This window comes from Mustela nigripes, chromosome 4 (genome assembly GCF_022355385.1).
Source record: "Mustela nigripes isolate SB6536 chromosome 4, MUSNIG.SB6536, whole genome shotgun sequence".
Taxonomy (NCBI): Eukaryota; Metazoa; Chordata; class Mammalia; order Carnivora; family Mustelidae; genus Mustela; species Mustela nigripes.
Genome location: NC_081560.1, coordinates 159,965,787 through 159,984,916, shown reverse-complemented (window position 1 = coordinate 159,984,916; position 19,130 = coordinate 159,965,787). Strand labels below are relative to the sequence as shown.

The 19,130-nt window shown below is 48.4% G+C and overlaps 1 protein-coding gene across 37 annotated transcripts in view; it reads left to right on the top strand.

The window, feature by feature from the left end:
* SORBS1 (sorbin and SH3 domain containing 1) overlaps positions 1-19,130 on the top strand; it is a 226,497-nt gene that overhangs the window by 136,491 nt on the left and 70,876 nt on the right. For 19 of the 37 annotated variants that reach the window (XM_059398210.1, XM_059398176.1, XM_059398178.1 and 16 more), the window contains 4 exons: positions 2,423-2,567; positions 6,468-6,497; positions 11,631-11,803; positions 13,787-13,850. In XM_059398210.1, the coding sequence (XP_059254193.1) occupies positions 2,423-2,567; positions 6,468-6,497; positions 11,631-11,803; positions 13,787-13,850 (412 nt within the window). Of the gene's footprint in view, positions 1-2,422; positions 2,568-6,467; positions 6,498-11,630; positions 11,804-13,786; positions 13,851-15,583; positions 15,659-19,130 lie in introns of all 37 variants that reach the window. The other 18 variants (XM_059398177.1, XM_059398180.1, XM_059398175.1 and 15 more) reach the window with 1 other exon arrangement.

Below are 19,130 nucleotides of genomic sequence, written 5' to 3'. Positions count from 1 at the left end.
CTGGTCCTCAGGGGCCTCAGACCACATTTTAAGATACAGTGGGTTATATAATTGGCTGATGCAGCTAAATGTCCATAATGTCCCCTTGTGTAAAGGTGGGTGCCTACAAAACTGGCTCTAGAGGTTTGTTAAACCAAAGCCAGTCCTGCGCAAAAACAGGGAAACCTCTTTTTGGCTTGTGGGAGAATATTTAGCCAGATACCAGGCCCAGCAAAGCTGGGGACAGCTTCATTCTGGTCTAGGTCCTCCTCTCAGATCTCTAGATGTGACACAGTGCAGTTAGGTCAGGCCTCTTCGGTTATCCTTCTAGCTTTGAGCTTTGCAGCTCAACCCTGTTGGATTGAGCTAGATTGTTTCTAATGCCCTCCCCTCCCCCCAGCAGTTTATAGATGAATTGAGAAACTGCTCCTGCTTTGGAGGGTCTGTTCTTCCCTTGGGCACAGAGTATTTCTCTAGAGCAGCACGTAAAGCAAGATATGTTTAGTGCCCTCGTTTATTTTACGATTGTGAGTGGTTTTATTGTATACTCTATAATGTATCATCTTTTATGATTATCAGATGAAAATCTGATCTAGATTTTCCTACTGAGTTCTGTTACAGGTGATCCAGAACAGGTTAGTTAGGACAGTGTCCTCAGTTTCTCAGACCTGACTGATCAGCCTGGTGTAGACTTCTAGGGGGTCCTCAGGTGGCCTGGTAACTTCTGGTTGGGCCCCAGATAACAGTGAGGTGAGGATGGGCACTGCTTGGGGTCTTGCACTCAATGAGAACGCTCAAGAAGAACCCCCAGGGAAGGTGGTCAAGCCACAAGCTGAGATTTGCTCTACCTGCGGCTAGTTGAGAGGAAGAGGGAAAAAGAAAATTCATGTGAATTGAATGGGTTCTTTTAGTCAGTAGCCATTTTTGTGATGTTCCAGAAATAAGACTTGTGCCACCGAATGAAATTTTGTGGAATATTTCCTGTTCACATGATCTGTCCAGACACCACAGGAGACACTTCTGCCTTAAGGAGCCACATGCCCAATTTGTGTGTGTGTGTGCTTCTTGGGTGCATTCTGGCAGAGTTTTCAGAGATAGATCATTTTTCTTTATTAAATCACTTAGGAAGTAAATTAAGACAAGTATAATTTTTTTCTACTTTACAAATGAAAAAGTGGAGATGAAGACTTTTGAATAAGATCATATTATGCCTCTCGAGCCTCAGGGAAGGATTTTAGTCACTAAATTGAGCTGTTGCCCGTAACTAGGAGCTGCAACATTAGGACACTTTCAGAATTGGACTGAAGCCCTACTGTGTGTTAGGAACTGTCCCTGGTCCTGATACGTTCTCTCTCTTATGGGCATGTGTTTTCTTACTGCAGAGGTTGTTCAGGTGCCTTTGCAAATAGACAGCAGCAGTCATTCAGGTGGTGTTTATTTATGAAGCACCTGCTGTTTGCAGGGTGTTGTGCTAGGTGCAAGGGTCGAAAGGAGGAAGGAGGCATAGCTTTTGTCCTACAGGTACTTAGAAGCTGATCTCTCGAGCAAACTAATTGCTTTGAGCCTTACTTTCATCTGGAGAATAACGATCAAAGTCTTGCCTTTCAGACTCCTTAAGAATGACATGCTGGCTGGAGGTCTATAAATTCCAAGATAGAAACTTTATAAGATTTATAGGCATGATAGAGGAAACTGTATATGCATCCTTACTACATATTGAGGTCTTATTTTCCTGTCTTCAAAGAAGGCTGCCATCATTCACATCATGCAAATTATAATTTTGATAGTAATGATTCTATTGGATTTTATAGCCAAAACCTCAGGTTTCTGAAGTCAGGATCTTCATAAGTCTTTACCACTTCAGAAATCTTTGTCACTCCATACTGGAGTGAAAAAAAAAATGTCAGTTAGAACCAGATAACAGAAGCAAGTGCTAGTAAGGCTGAGGAGTGATGCAGATAACAAGAGTGGCTTTCCGGGAGGACCAGTACTTAACTCTTCACTCTTTACATCAATGGCTTCTTGTCCTCACATTGTCTCATGTTTCTTTAGACAAGTGTACTAAACCTTCCTGATTTTTCCTTTAAACCAGCTCTCATTCTCGGATCACATTTGGAATTGCATGAGTCTTGCATGTTGTTCTACTTTGTTCTGAATTTCCTTTTTTAGTAACCGGAGTGACCCACAGTTGTTACCAGGTGAAAATAATGATGTTGCTGAGACTTCCAGTAACACTCACCCTTGCTCTCTACCCTTACTAACACCAACAAAGAGACTATGCATTCCAGATTAAGCTTCTAACTGGAATTCGCGATGTCTCATTGATTACATTTCTTTTCATAATTAAGGTTCTTGTAAAGCTGTAAATTTCTTCTTTTTAAAAAGCATTAACGTTAGGTTTCATGTAACTTACGGTTGGTCACAGTGTGTGTTCACTTTTCAGGATTCAGGTCCTCTACTAAATGAAGTTTCTTCATCCCACGTGGGAACCGATCCCCAGAGCTCTGCGCCAGCTAGCAAGCCATCTTCTGCCTACCCCTCTACGACAATTGTCAATCCTACTATTGTACTCTTGCAACACAACCGAGGTAAGGGACCTTCACAGGGCGCCCCCAGTTCATTGGCATTCACGTAGCTGTGCTGCGACTTCCAGGGCAGGACTTCTGCCATTCCACAGAAATTTTTACAAACCCCGTCTTTCCCTGAGGTTGTCTGCCCCCGTTTACTCACTCCCATGACCCACAGAGTAGACCACAGCAGGGGGACAGGTCCCTGATTTAGGACGATGTCGGATATCTGTGTAAGTAAGCTGGTGGAGCATGTATTGCACGCCTGGGGCTTTCACAACTATCTTCAGATGGCAGCACCAAAAAGAAAGAAAGAGAAGACAGAAGGGAAAAAGTCTATGCACCTAAACTCCTCTCATCATGAGCACTCGAATCAGAGTTTTGGCTGGAAAATCTAGGTACAGTAAGTAATACCTCTTTTAATAAGTCAGGTGATTTCTTTGACATTCTGAATTTTCTAGAAAGCAAAATTTCGATTACCAAAATTTTTTTTAAAAAGCAAGCATAATAGGTGGAAACCTTTATAAACTGTCAAATGTGTTTTTATGCCTCTGAAGCAGGCACTGGACTTTTCTCTTGGTGACACACTGGCCTTGACTCTTGCCAGCAGTTATCACACTGGGCTGTCACTCAGCGCACCCTCTGGGGATATGAGGCTCACATGGCTGTTTGTCCCTTACGCTGTGCGACCCTGTACAGCTCTGCTGAGGGTTTCCATGTTTCTTTTCTTTGCTTCTCTTACTGCTTCTGGTTGGTTCTTCCCCTTCTCTGAAGGGGCATCTTAGGCAAAGCAGAAGCACTTTGAAGTAATAGTTGTATCTGTTGACCCTTCTGCTTTAAAATTTTAGAAGATGATTCTAAGTCCCAAGTTTTTACTAGTTGGAGTTCAACAGAGAGAGAAACTTTCCCTTCATAAAAATCCTTTTCAATGTGAAGTGTAAAGTTGTCAAGCTGTTTCCTAGAGCAGAAAGAGCTTTTTAGTCAGAGTTTCAAAAAAGCTGGGCACCAAACCTCTCCTTTTCTTGACTTGCTGCTCGCCTACTGCACAGTTCTCCCAGACTCCCCCCTCCCCTACATTAACTTGGACGAGAATGGAACTGGAGTCTATTTTTAATTGTTTTCCATATTAAATGGAGTTTTCTGTTTCCTGCTTCTAACTTGTAAAACAGATGAATGAAACATTTCCTCTCACTTAAAAATCCTCCCACTCAAATCTTAAATAGTTATTTTCGTAATTTTATTATTTTTTTCATTATGTATGGCCTCCATATTAACCGTCCTCCATGAATCTGTGTTCTTCCAATGATGGTAGGGGTCCCAACCCCCTCCCTAAACTATAGAAGACCCCATTCTCAGTAAGGGCCGTACCCCTTACTGGCAATAGCTTTCTCTGCCCAGACAGTGTCCACAGTGCAGGACAAAGTGAAATTTTGGTTCTCTATGAACTTCTTTATGACTCATCTTTTAAAAAAAAAAAAAAGTCCAAAGAGAAGCAAGTTAGTTCCCAGAAGGAAAAGCAGTTTCTCTAAAAATGGGATTTATTCCCAAGGCAACTCGGTTTTTGGGAAATGCCAAGTGTAATGTCAGCGGCTTCCACCAAGTCCCTCAGATGACAGCGAGACATCTTTGGGCACAGAAATGCCTGTAGTTCTTTTTTGTTTCTTCTCTGGGCAAATGGATTCCTCTTATTTGCCCAAAAGCTTTCGGTTCTTGCTTTTCTCTTTTGTGCAGTCCTGCACTTTGGATTTAAAGATCAGAATCACGTTGCCTGAATCACACACATCCTTCAGTGAAGGATACAAGTACATTCGTTTTTTTGGAATTAAAAGTAGCTTCTCCTAAAGAGCAAACCATATGTTCCCTAAGGGGGCGGAGCAGGAAGAGTGGAGGAAAATGGAGGCGCCCAGCCACCTAGCCTTGGATCACTAATTGTCAGTGGGGTTTAGGTCGTGTGTTTTGGCCTTGCTTTGGAATTTACTCATCCTGGCAGCGGTGCTCATAGAAAGTACCCAAAGAAACAATTTCTTAACTATTGCAAAGTCTCCTGAGGGAATAATAACTTTACTCTACTTCTGGAATTCTAGTTTAGTCATCCTAAAAAAGGTCCCCCCCCCCTTTTTTTTTCCCCTTGCCTCAATGGCCCCAGGGCACAGTGTAACAATAACCTTCTCTCTGCAAGCCAGTCCCCACCCTCTGCTGTAGACACAGGAGGGGGCACCACACGTCCGTCCGCCCTGGCCCACACTGCACGGCTCCTCATCTCTCTCCTTGACATTTATACCACGGGTCTGAGGGCAGGGCACTTATGATCAGTCTGAAAGGAGGATCGGAATCAGGAAACTCAGGCATGACAAGGTGCCTGGGTCCCCTCGCTCAGAGCACCTTAGTCTTTAACGTGCATGGTCTGGGGAGTACAGTCTTACCGATTTGCATGTAGGCGGTCTGGGGCAGGGCTGAGAGCCTGCATTTTTTTCAGCAACTCACAGGATACATTGGTGGTTCCTGTCCCTAGACCACACTGGGGACCAAATGTTCAGTGGCCCCCAGACTCTGGATCTCATGGTCACGGGAAGCAGCCTGGGGACTACCCCAGGGTTGCTCATTTCTAAATATAGTAAATAGTACCCCTGAAAAACAACTGCTCTTATCCATGTCATTCCTGTGACATCCATGTCATTCTGTGAAAGAAAGGCCATTTCATATCCCAGAAGGAGGAGCAACCTAGCCTTTGAAGTTGAATAGATTTGCTGTTGTCTGGTGAGGAAGCCCTTGCCTCCAGTTGGCAGACTGGAGTTTGGGACCATAGGCCGGGTGGGCACTTTGATCGGACAGATGAGGAAACCAAGAGCAGAGTTTACACGATTGGTCAACATCCGCTAGCAAGTCGCTGGCAGAGCCGAGCCTAGTGCTCGGCCAGGCTCCTGCCGTCCAGCTGGTGTGAACTTCGTCCGCGTCCAGAGGCGGACAGGCTGTTCCACTGGCTGTAGGTGCCCCTGCTGCTCTGTTTACTTCTCGCCCACGTGGCTTCTGGAGGGAGGGTGGGGCTGCCGCCAAGGGGGTTGGTGACAGCTCCCAGGGGCTGGCAAGTGCTCTATTTTTATCTATGTGGCTGCTTTATATTTAGCAGCTGTGGAAGGTAAAGGTCATTTTTGTGCCTATCCCGAAGCACGTACACACAGAACTCTGAGAAGGAGATCTTGGGCTCCCCTCCACGAGTGCCCGGGAGAGTGAGCAAGTGAGAGACCGTCTGCTGGGGAGCAGTAGTGGCCTGGTGGTCAGGGCTGGAAGGCAGGCCGTACTCAGAATCCAGAAGCCAGGTTCTAGGCCCTCCTCTGATGTTCAGTGTCACCGTGGGTACTGTGTGCTGCTTATCTGAGGTGTCTCAACCTGCCCGCCCTACCTGCTAGGGTTGTTGCATAGATTTAAAGTGTTAACGTGCAAAAGCTCTTAAAACAATGTCTGGTGTTTGACAGAGCTCTCGGGAGCTGGGAGCTGGCATGGTGACAGTCACAATTCTGTTCCCTTCTGAACGTACTGAGACTGGGGTCGTCATAGGGTCCTGGTCCCTTGGAACCAGGGGAGTTGGGAGGGTCTCCTTCCATGTCAGATCACCTTGAAACCACATGGGAACAACCAGCAAACAGTGACCGTTTCCTGAATCTTGGGGCAGATGTGGGGGGCTGGTCCTTAGAGACACCACACCTGGATAACTGAAGCCACAGTAATGCCCTGGCCCTTGGCTGGGTGTGGTGGCCACGCCACAGTCCGCCATCTGAGCCCAAGGGGCAGTCAGGATGCCAGTTTGGGGATACTCACAACTTCTGGCAGGACTTCCTGGTCTTACCATGTCTGTGTAAATCTCACGATGTATATCTTTTCTTTTCTTTTCTTTTCTTTTCTTTTTTTTTTTTTTAATCACAGAACAGCAAAAACGACTCAGTAGCCTTTCAGGTAGGTGCCAAATATTTCTCTACACACTAACACCTCAGATGTGTGAGCAGCACAGTCTGATGAGCTCCTCTGATGTGCTGGGGACTCTGTTTGTTGCTGGGCCACATGGATGGTGAGAGCAGGCGCCGTCCCGCCTCCTCCTTGCAGCCTGAGGGGCAGAGGAGGCGCCCCACACCAGTGACCCCAGCTCATACACAGGCCCTGGGCGGCCGTGATCAGCTCCTGGATGGGTCGGAATAGGGTCCTGTGAATAAAAAAGAACAAAAGGTTATGCCTCAGGTGGAGTGTTCCTGATAGGCCTCACTAAAGAAGTCCCCTTTCTGTCGCTTCTAATCCCTCTCCTAGGATGTGACGAGTCAGGGTTAGGGAATGTACGCAGCTTCTTTTCTTACCGGGTGGCAAGCCCAGATGCCGGTCAGTGGTGCGTGACGGGCCTGGGTGAGAGCCTCTAGACCAGCAGGGCCTGGAAGTGGGGGTGGGGCGTGAGCAGCCGTCAGAGTCTCCAGGAGAGCTGGTCCAAAACCCAGATACCCAAGCCATAGCTCCAGAGATTTGGATGTCGCGCGTATGGGTGAGCACCCGTGTGTCTAACAGGTTCCCAAGGATGCTGAGGTTGCGCATGTATTGAGCAGGCTTGGGAGCAAGTCTCGTCAGGAACTGGCAGTGGTGGGCTTGGGTCTGCTAGATCCTCAGGTGTCGGGGCTCCCTCCCTGATGAAGCGCAGCCGTGTGCAGGCAGAACCGGGAGGAAGCCCAGGGATGGGCAGCTTTTACCGTGTCCTTAGGGCTCTCTGTAGCCATTCTGCCCTGAGTCCCGGTCCTCCTGCTTCCCCATGGGGCAGCTTAGGCAGGCTGCTAATGCTCTAAACCACAGGTCAGCTTTCTGACCTGCCAAATAGGGAACATAGTAGTGCCACATAGGTCCTGCGTATGAGCAGCCCAGCACCAAGCCTTGGCACACATCAGGTGCTTAGTAGACATGCATCTCCGTGATCCGCAGACACCACTGTTAATTCGGTCCTCGTTTTATTGAGTGCTTACTTTGGATCCCACCCCGGGCCGGGCTCTGTGGCAGTATCTGGGAACTGTGCTGCCCTCCAGCAGCCCATGGTGTGGTATGATGGTTCATAACTTTTTTTGGTGATGGACTCATTTGGAGAATCTAATAAAGGCGGTAGATTCACCTCTAGAAGAAACCACATGTGTCAGATGGGCACTTGGTGGGTATTATAGATACGTGTAAATCTGGGGCAGGAATCCCTGATCTCATGAATACACAAAGCCACTGTTTTCTGAGCAGCTGCTTCATGATTTCTGTTACTTCCTGCTACTGCTGCCCTCGGGATTTGTGGAGAGCCCAGTGGGGGGGAACACGGGGTTCTCACACCCTCTCCGCTTTATCGGGACTTGGCCCCAGGACCAGCACAGGCTGTGGCTGAGCACAAGGTGCCCTTCGCTGCCCCTCCTGACTCTGCCACACCAGCCCACTTCAGCGCCTGGCCCCCGCCCAGGTTGGCTGAGAGCTGAGTGGCTCTGAAACCAAGGCAGCTCCTGGGAACACGTTCCTGCCTTTGGGATTTGGGAAGGAGCAGTGGAATGGATGAAACAGCTGCCCAAACACAGGTTAGGAGGCCCAGTGTTTGCTCCTGGCTCTTTTTATTGACATCGTTTTTGCCCTGGTAAGTGACTTTATTTCTCTGCAGCATAGCTTCCTCCAAAGAGGCATGAGGCTCATGTGCGACAGGAAGGGGGGTGTGCTCTGCCCACCAGAAAGCGCTACACAATGTTAGGGCTTCTCCACCAGGCTGGCAGGCTCGGGCCACTTCCTTGGCTCCAAAATAAGCTTCATGTTTCCATCTTCCTTGAGTTTGGGGGCAGAGCCACTAAAGGTGTTTGATAAAGTGGGGCATAAAGTAAGTGCTCACTTAATGTTAGTTTTTGTTGACAAAGCAGTGGCACGATTTTGTTTTGAAGGAGAGCCGCCCAGCTGGGCTAACTCCAGTCTGCTCCCCAGCATAAGTACCTTGGGTGATGGCACTTAAAGGGCCACCCTTCTCACCCCAGCCCCCTGTCCCTAGTGGGTTTTTATCAAGCCTTAATGGGGCTTCTTGTTCAATGGCATTCATTCGGGACAGAGACCACATGGCGTTTGGCCATCAAGCCCATTTCTCTCTTGGGGAGGTGCGCACAGAAGCAGGTCAGGGCTAGGGCCGAGGGTCTGGCACGTTTTCCTCAGGGAGGTGTCGGCACTGCTGTGGTCCTCGATCACATAGTTTTGGGTGTGAAGGGAAGGAAAGCTGTCCACAAACACAGAGGCCGTGTCCCAGGTTGTCAGCATTGTCACTTACTGAGTCGCCCTTTGCAGCAACTTCCTTTTAAACGTTCAGTTTAAAACTGGACAGAGATGCTGCAGGAGGTCTTGCTGAGGGAATCAGTATTCCTGAGAAACAGCAGCCACCCCCCTTGTCCCGTGGATGTCACTGGGTGGTCCTGTCACCTGCCTGGTACAAGAAAGTGTCACGTTAGGTTTTCACTATGTAACAACAACAGCAAAATTTTTTTCTTTGAGGCTGCCGTTCGTCTTTCTGTGCCCCAAAATCCACTCAGTCATGAAGCCCATGATCACAAGCTTCCAAAGTATAATAATTCAGGGCACATTTTTCTAGAGCCAAAGACCTCTGACCGCTTTGGAACGAATCACTGGACTGTCACCCCAGTTTTGCAGTTAGGTGATTCTTGTTGGGGCCACCTGCCCTAATAATGAAAAAAATATCTCTGGGTTTGGAATCCCTGAGAACGCCAAGTCCGTGCAAAGAGAGGACGTGGGAGTGAGGAATGTGAGCGCCTCCAAGCACTAGGTGAGATGGCTTGGAGTCAGCCCCACTGCTGCTTCCTGGTGGCACTTAGGAAGGCCTTTCCAGATGGGAGGAAAATGCTCAGCAAAGCCACAGTAAGGGTAGACTTGGGTGACTTGAAATCACCCTGCACTTCCCGGCCTCCTGCCAAATCTGTGGCCTCCTGTTGGCACTGCTGGGGGCATGAGAACTCATCCCATGAGTCCAGTCTGGCCTCACCATCCTGTGAAGGGCATGGCGTGACCCTGGGGGTCGGGTTGTCTGAAGCGTACGCTGAGCTGGGTCTTGGGCAGAATGTTTAGAAACCACTCTATGGTCGCAGAATGAGTACTTGTTTCAGGAGTTGGTTTGAAATCCCAGCCGGGTCACCGCCCCCTCCACTCTGGGTGGGCAGGCTTTGAAGGTCATAGCATCTGAGCGGTGTGTCCCCACTTCCCCAGCCCCTCCTTCACACGGGGACATCTCTGACTCAGGCAAAACCTCGCATGCACCGTCGGGCCCCTCCTTTCTGCTGGAGTTTACTCTCTAAACAGCCCTCTGCACTCTTGCCTTTCCCAGGGGTGAGAAGTGCTCCCTCAGTCGGTGACCAGATCCTGATTGAGCACCACCGCCTGGATGCCAGGCTGCCCCTAGCTCCCCTTCAGTCTCACTGCCAGGGCGTTGCTGCTAGGACTTAGCCTCCCCCAGCTCAGACCTTTTTGACCCCCAACCTCGTGGCCTCTCTGGTTGCCACCTGCCATAGTCTTCCTTGTGTGCTGACCGCCTCCCTACTTCCTTCCCTGCCTCCTGCTCCCAGGTTCGTCCCTTTCTCTGCAGTCTGGCACCCACCCCACTGCCCTCCGAAACTTGCTCCCTCGCCAGTGATCCCGTGACTCTTGCCTAATGGACTGCCCCATTCTCCCGGTGTTCCTTTCTCGTCCTTCCTTTCATGGGTTGAATCGTCCGCTTCCTGGAATTCTCTTCTCTGGCTTCAGTGATGCCGCACTGTTTCTCTCAGGTTCACCTCCTTTCCCTCTGATAACTCGTGTGTCCTTTGGGGGATCCCTTTTGCCCCACAGCCTGTCCCTGCGACATCCTTTAGCTCATGACAGCCCTTGACTCTGCCCTCATGGACTCCTCCGTGACCTCTTCCGTTGCGTTACTGCTGATGGCTTGGGAATGGCACTCCCGCCAGGGCCCCTTACCGGGGCTCTGCTCCCCCTTTCTTTGAGGGCATTTCTGCTTGGATGTCTCACTGTCAAAGTTACTGTGTCTGAATGAAGGCAGCCATCTCTCCCTGCCTTCCCCACCCCAGTCCCTTTACTAACTTCTGTTTGGATCAGGCCAGGCTTGGAGCCTTGGTGCCGTCTTGGAAGGCCGTACGACAGGACATGGTTCAGAGAGACCCGCTGGGGTCAGGTGTCCCTAATCCACATCCTAGCTTGGCCCCGTGGCAGCTGTGTGACCTCGAGCAGGGCATGTTAATGTCTCTGCTTTGGTGCCCCAAACTGGGTTTTTTTGTTTGTTTTTGTTTCTAGTGAATGGATAATAGTTCCTTCCTCATAGCGTTATTGGGAGGATGAACTGAGATCATGGATATGAAGAATTGAGCACAGTGCCTGGTCCCCTGTGTAACTCAGAGTAGTTCAGAGGCTCCTTGCATTTGCTGCTGCTGTTCCCCCTGCCAGGGGCGCCCTTCACTTCGTGTTTGGCTCCCTCCGAGATGGCAGCCCTGAACTTAAATTCTTCAGCTAAGTTGGATGCGGGTTCCTTCTGCCCTGGCCATCCTGCACTCTCACCGCCGGCTCTCTCGCCCTTTCTGCCCACTGGCCGTCAGCTCCTTACAGGCCCCCACCCTGAGAGGTCCATGCCCCATGGCCGCAGGACGTGCCGTGCAGAGCCATGACGCCTTCCCGTAGTAAGGGACGTGACTGGGAATAACAGAGTATACGATCTAAACATCTGGTCTGTTTATTCACTCTGTAACCTCCAGTCCTGAACCCGATCAACTCTAATGTGCACTCAGCGATGGAAAGGGTGACGTAGGTACTACTCTGCTTGGCCACTGTAACTTGAAAGCATCCATAAGTAATATGTAAACAAATGGGTGTGGCTGTGTCCTGATAAAACTTGACTACGAAAACAGGCGAACAGGCCCTCATTTGCCAACCGTGCTCTCAGTGAGACTCATGCCTGTTGGGAATTAGCAAACATACTTGCCCCAGCTGGGTTCTTCGGGAGATTGCTGCTTCGGAGCCACAAGGAGAGCTGCTGTAGCTAATGCCTGTTCTCCCTTCCAGATCCTGTGTCAGAAAGAAGAGTGGGAGAGCAGGACTTGGCACCAACACAGGAGAAGCCCACCTCACCTGGGAGGGCTACTGAGAAAAAGGTGAAGGATGACAGTAGACGGGTGGCCAGGAGCGCTCAGGACCTGAGCGATGTTTCCATGGATGATGTGGGCATCCCACTCCGGGTACGAATATGGACCCCACGTCCTACTTAAGCTTCCTCTTACGCCGGTGACACATGTACACCTGAGTACCTGACCCTACTTGTGGCTGACAAAGGCCTTACACGGAAATCCTCGCCACTGCCTACTCTCCAGACCCGCGGAGGGCCGCAGAGCTTCCCAGAGCTGTGCTCTGGCCTCCCGTCCTTCCCTGGTCCTGAGCTCAGAGGGCAGCAGCTTTCCTTAAAGCATGTTAGATGGTCTAAGTCTCATGAGAAAAGGGTCCGGGGTTCCGGGACTGTGGGGGAAAAGCAGGGTGGAACACAGAGCCGTTTCTCTGCAGTAGAACTTCTGGGAATCTTCAGGCCGGTACCTGTTCTAGGGGAGGATGTCGTGGTCAGCGTCTCCCAGTCTCCCTTTTGTGTCCTGCGGAGCATGCTCAGAAATTGCAGGTTCAGGATTACAGAACCCTGGGGAGAGCATGGGGCTCAGGGTTCCTGTTAATGTGTTCAGGAAGAAGTTCCTCTGGCTGGGAGAGACCCTGTCACACGTGGTGAGCAAGAAGCTCTAAGGGAGCCACAGAATGGGTTCAGCTGCCCAGTTGTCCCCCTCTGCACAGGCGCGGCGGCCTCCTGCAGGCCCCCTGGAATTCAAGGGGAGCCTGCCTTTGAAAGTGGATTAGGGTGAACCCCCTTTTGTTCCAGTAACCCCTCAGAACACTAGCTACAGTGTATCTCTCTACGGTCTCCATGTAATGAGTGGACCGTTTCTGGTGTCCCTTTGGAGGAGAAGTATAAACAACCATGGGCTGAGCCTTGGAAGAACTGTTGTCTGGTCCTAAGTAACACTAAGCCTATAAGAACAGTCATTCGCAGGAAGGGAGTTATGCTGGACGGTCATTGCCACCGCCGCCCGCGGACTGCGCGATCTCGGCATTCACTCTGCAAGGTGAACGCAGGTGGAATTCCCACTTCATAGATAAGGAAGCAGGGACTCAAGATGATTACAGTCCTTACCCAGGATGGCACAACCTGCCAAACCCACACCACACATTCTGACTCCCAAACCCACACCCCTAACCGTCACGTGAGGTGACCTTCCCACTCGCCTCCACGCCAGCTCTGTGACCTTGCGCATCGTTTTGACTTTATTCCTCATCTCTAAAGTGAGAGTGAAAATGCGTGATCTAATCACCCATCTCTACCCATCCTTGTTTTATTTTCCTCTTAAAACAAAAACAGCTCAGCTTTGGGATGAAGGTGAAACTCTCTGGCCCTCTTCAATCACGCGACTGCGCTTCTGCCGAAATATCTGTGGGGGCATACAGATATTCTTTGCCTCATGTTTCTAGGAGGCTTTACTTCTGCTTAGTTGTCTCTGAAAAATGAAATTGTATGAATGAACACACTTCAAGTGGATCTTCCATTTATTTTTTTCAAAATCAAACATTGTAGCTAGTGTTCTGAGGGGTTACTGGAAATCAAAAAATTTTTTTTTTTTTTCAAAAAATCCTTTTTTGGCCAATTACTCTGTAGATTCAGGTCTGAATCTCTTGGTCTGGCTGTTTTTTTTTTTAAGATTTTATTTATTTTATTTTAGAGGGTGAGTGTGTTTGAGCAGGGGAAGGGGCAGAGGGAAAAGGAGAGAAGCTGTGTGTGGAGCCCAACATGGGGCTCGATCTCATGACCCCGAGATCATGATCTGAGCCAAAATCAAAAGCCGGATGCTTAACCGACTGAGCCACCCAGGCACCCCATGGTTTGGCCGCTGTGTCTCAGATGTTTTGCATTTTTTTAAATTTTTTTTTATTTTTTTATTTAATTTTATTTTTCTGTTTTGCGTTTTTAATAACGACTTAAATGTGGGGTCACCAAGATGTATAGAGTAACGTAAGTTTTGGCTTCAGATATTGTTACTTTCCAGAAGCTGTGATTTCATGATCATAGAAGTTCTGAAATGTGCTAACCTTTCCATCTTATTTTACTCTTTGCCTTTGTTTTTCTCTAGAACACCGAGAGATCCAAAGACTGGTACAAGACCATGTTTAAACAGATCCACAAACTAAACAGAGGTACTGATTTTCATTTGTAGAAGCTATGCTGTGTTCATATGTTGACTGTTGTGGTGAGGACTTAAACTTGCTTTGCTAGGATGTCAGAAGGCTGGGCCCTGTGCTCAAATCACTGAGCAGCCTGCCTGAGCCCAGCCATACGCCTGCAGACAAGAGCAGGGAGGGACCGCTTGTGCTCTTCCTCACATGCGGGCTTTGAGGTCAGCTCTCAAGTCCTCCCTCCCAGGTGTTGTGGGATGTAGCAGGTTGAGCCCAGCACTCCGCCTGTGCTCCAGCCTCTGCCTGCCCCGGGATGTGAGCAGCTCTGATTCCCACCTGCTTCCGGCTTTAGGTGCAGCTCCCCCACCCCTTGTCAGCCCATGACTGCCTTGTGGGCAGAGCAAGTTGAGAAGGCACTGAACTGGGAGTAGAGAGAACTGGTCTGACCTGGCTTCAGTCCCCCAAGCACTGGGCCAGTCACATACCTCTCCACATTCAGCCCTCTTCCCTTCCTCCAAGGGATGTCGCAGGGTCCAGATGAGAGCAAATTCTGTCTTAGGAAGTAGCATGCATGGTGCACCTGTAAGGTGGTATTAAAATGAAAAATAATCTTCCCCAGCTGGGAGCCAGCACTTGGCAGGTAGCCCTGGGAGCCAGTCAAGAGCTGACACAGCAAAGCCCGCTCAGGCTCAAAGAGAAGCGCTTCGGGATCAGGGTCCCACTGGGCTTGTCAGCAGGTGATCCCGCATGGTGGGAAAACCCTAGGCCGGTGCTCGGGCAGCTCATGACCCCAGCAGCTCCCATCCGCCTGCGATGCCCGTCAGCTGGTGTGCAGGGATGCAGCTGCCCCGTGGGAAGGGCACCACTCCTCCCAGGGGCAGTGCATCCTGTCGTTCCCTGGGGCCAAATCCAGTCTGGCCGCCTGGCACAGAGGACACGTGAAGGCAAAAGGAAAGCGTTCTGGTTGGTGTCGGCCTAAACCGCAAGTAACCGATCGCTCTGATTAGCTGCAGATGTCCACTAACTTCACTGGTGCTGAGCTCCTACAGTGTTCACAATGAGCCTGGCTGTGCCTCTCTTCCAACTCTTTCAGAATACCAAGATGTTCAGTGTTTAGTGTTTCTAAACCAAGAGCAAATCCACTGTGGTTGGGTGGATGAGCTCAGTCATGTCAGGGACACCAAAGGCCGGGTCTCTGACTGGGTGATGTCCATTCTCTTGGTCATTTCCTCAAGCCAATGTCCAGCTCCCCCAGCACTCTGTGTCTCTTTCACCTTGAGTCCTGGCTTTTGCAGCCCAAATGCCAAGCCACAGGAGCATATGTGAACAGTCTGTTACTCTGTCCCACGGGCAACATCACTTCTCTCTTGGGAGGGATTAACTAAACCCAAATTACAGTTTCTAAATGAAACCAGCTGCCCTAATGGTAGGCAGAGATGTGCAAAAATTTAAGAGTCCACTTGTTTGTTTGGAAACTTGAAGCTTTGTGCTAAATCCTTTTTGCTTACTAGAGCCTGTGTATATGTAATTCTTTGTCCAAGAGGAAAAATGATATTGTCCCTTTAGATGTGTCTCAGTAATTCAGGCAAAAGGACTGGATTTTTTAAAAGCAATTTGAATTTCTTTCATATCACTACTGAAGCTTAGTATGTTCCAGAATTCAAGGAGCCTTAACTGTGTGCAGATCCCTATTCGTTCATTCTCTCCGTTTGTATCTTCCTCTATTCTCTCTCCCAAACCTGTTCCTCTACCAGACACTCCTGAAGAAAACCCTTATTTCCCTACGTACCAATTCCCTGAACTTCCTGAAATCCAGCAAAATTCTGAAGGTACCATAAACTTAGACAGTGTATCTGTTGTCCTAGCCTTAAATTAATTCTTATAGTTCCATTCTATGAATAAGATTTGGCTTTTAGATTTTGTTTTTATAGTCCTTTTTGGTTGGCGAAAATTTTATTTCACTTATTTGCATGATGTGCTATATTAAAATGACTAAGGCCTTCCTAATTCATTAATCTTGTGTTCAGTGTGATGCCGTGTGCTTGAATAACACTAAAGTAGGTAATCATTCAAAAGGGTCACTTGCGGGATTTGTGAGCTCCTCCACTTCATGGTGGGTAGTTTCAAAATCCACTGCTTTTCTCTGCTACAGAGGACAATCCTTACACTCCTACCTACCAGTTTCCAGCATCTACTCCTAGTCCTAAATCAGAAGGTAATTAAAGGAAACTCACGTGCCTCTCTTTGTGCTGGTGCTGTTACTTTCTTCTTCACCTTGGGTTTTTTTCTGGTGGCTAACAGGCTGTTTCCCAATCGTTTGCTTCCCTCAACCTTGTGTTTTGTTGGTTTAGTCTCACTCCTTGCTGACTATATGACCCGAGTCTGTCTGGATGGATTTTAATCCTGCTCCCTTGGAGTTTCCATGATCAATGGGGTAACCAATGTAGCTTAGTTATAATGCTTTGATCATGTGGGGCTCTGGGGCCAGTACTTGGGGTGGTCACATGGTGCTGGTGGCTTAGCAGTGACATGGGGAGCCAGTCATCATGCTGCCAACAACAGATGAGTTACCCAGTTCCCATATGTGCTACAGCCCATCACTGGGCCCCTCTTGTCATAGATTTTCAGGGTGTATCTCCTTGGTAGGGAATTCCCAAAGGGGTGTCCAGGTAAGAGATTCCTTCATGGTGGGAGATGATGTCCCTTGAAAATAAGGGTTTTGGCCACGTTAGAAAATGTTTCGTGAAATTGCTGGCTAGGAATTTGGACCTGCTGGGAAGGATTGCCACACGCGTATCTAAGAGCAAAACGTCTAGGTGTCAAAAAAGGTTTTAAAGGTAGGTTAAAGACACCATCCTTAGGGACGCCTGGGTGGCTCAGTTGGTTAAGCAGCTGCCTTCGGCTCAGGTCATGATCCCAGCATCCTGGGATCCAGTCCCACATCGGGCTCCTTGCTCAGCAGGGAGCCTGCTTCTCCCTCTGCCTCTGCCTGCCATTCTGCCTGCCTGTGCTTGCTCTCTCTCTCTCTCTCTCTCTCTCTGACAAAAAAAAAAAAACTTTAAAAAAAAAAAAAAAAAAAAAAAAGACACCATCCTTAGAATTACCCTCATCCCAGGGATTTTCTGACCTTTGGGTGAGTGACCTAGAAAGAGGGATGTGGAAAGGGGCATACAAGAGGAAATTCCATTAAATGCTCTTCTAGGATGAGATGTTGATCTCTCTTGACTGATTTGATTAATTCTGAGTGTTAGTACAACACATTGTCCTTGGAACTGAAAATAGTGCCGTGGATAAGACATGTCCCGTGTTCTCAAAGGTGCACATCCAGCAGTGAGTTAGACAAGGCTCCTTCCTCGCACCATGTCCAGAGTGGGGGCAGCTGCAAGGGCATGTGTTCAGAAGGCCAAAGGAAAGCTTGCTGGTGCGAAGGAGGTCCTCAGTATATACCTGAGAATGTTGATGAGCGAGGCTTTGGACCATGGTACCATAGTTCTTTCTTAGAGATGCAGCTCTGTCGTGCCCCCTCAGTATTTCTCTGCTCTCATTAGCTCAACAGACTATCCTCCACAGCCCTTTTGGTCATTGGTTAGTTCATGCGTTCACTCATTCACCAAACTCTTACTGATTACCTCTCACATACAGAAGAATGCCTGTTTTAGTTAAAATACCGGATTCCATTTTGGTTCTCCCTTTGATGTGCTCATCCGTGGTTTCCAACTATTTCATGCCTGATTTGGAAGAAAAAAAGTCTCCCAAACAAACCCAGGCTTGCAGCTCGATGCTGATGATTTCATCACAACCAGTGACCTCCTCACTTCCAACAAGAATCTATTTGCTGTGCGATAAGCTAGTCTTTTTATCCTGGAGTGCAGATTCTAGCCAGAAGCATTGCTTAAGAAACAATTGACTGAACCAAGAGAGGGAGACAGTTTTGTTCTGTTTTTAGGGTGATTTTGACTAAATGCGATTTTCAATTGGTGCTCATTTGGACTTGAGGTCCCAGCACCCTCCTTCTGGGCTCCCTTTTGGGGAAGATGACAAGTGCATGGCAAGCCTGACAGCGTAGTGTCCCATAGGCAGTGGAAGGCTACCTGGAGGAGTCCTGTGGAGAAACACAGAGATTACGTGAGTCCAGAAGAGTGCCATAGGCCTGCCGCAGGCAGTGCCAGCAACTTCCACGGTCAGGCTGGCTGTTGGTCTGAAGACGGGGTTTTGTGGCCACACGCACAGCTGCCACGGTCCTCAGCTGCCACACCTAGCACCCCAGCTAACAATGACGTCAGCTTTTTGCTACAGGTCAAGTCAGACGCTAGAGGGAATTGGGGTTATTTGGCCTTGAGGCGGAAACAGTAAGGGATGATATGGTAACTTGTCACCTATAATGTAGGAAGCAGACCTTAATATTTCTTATTTTGAAAGACCAAAGAGGATGAAATTGTGAAGGATTAAAAAGGGGGGAAAATTAGGTTGAACATAAAAGATTAATAATAACCAAGATGATTAGGCTTTACCACAAGTGTCTAAGAAGTCTTCTTCCCTGGAAAGATTTTAAAAATAGGGTGGATTTCATTGCCCCTGCTCCTGCTAAAGATGACTGAGCCAGACATAGACCACACATATATTCAATCACTTGAAGGCTTTTTACAAATGAAGGAGATGTTTGAGCTAGATCACATTAAAGAATTGGGGTTTTTTGTTTCTTTTTCTTTTTTTTAAGTAATCAGAGATTCTCTGGCTTGTGGTTGTGACATCTGTAAGCTTTGGTAGGTCCCCCTCAGCTCTGTGTTCCTGACAGGTGGCCCTGGGTTCTGCACACCCTTCTTAATGTGGGAAATATTTATGCCTTTCAAAGAAAGATGTTGAGGACAAGTTAGCACGTAGCCAGGGTTCTATCCATAGGTTTTAGTGAGCATTAAAAAATAGCCCATTTTACTGAGAAATGTGAGCTGCCATTCCAGGGTCTGTCCTCTGCAAGGAGACAGTCGTTGCTGCAGGTTTTTTGGTTTCGCTCGTCCTCAGAATTTGAAACTAGAATTGTTGGCAATAAACCTATCATAGCCTAGCCTAAGGGCCGCTGCCTCTGTCTCTGTCTGAAATCCTAGTTGTTCATCCAGTATAAAAGAAGATATTTCTAAGTGTCTGAAAGCTGATTCTCCTGACTAGTAAAAGACTCCAGGAAAGTTTGTGTATGCCGGCGTAACAACATTCCGCCCACCTCCAACTATAAAGAAAAAGCAAACTTGTCCAGACTTTCAGAAGATAAATAGAGTTATCACACCTTAATCCGTGAAGTTTAAAGTG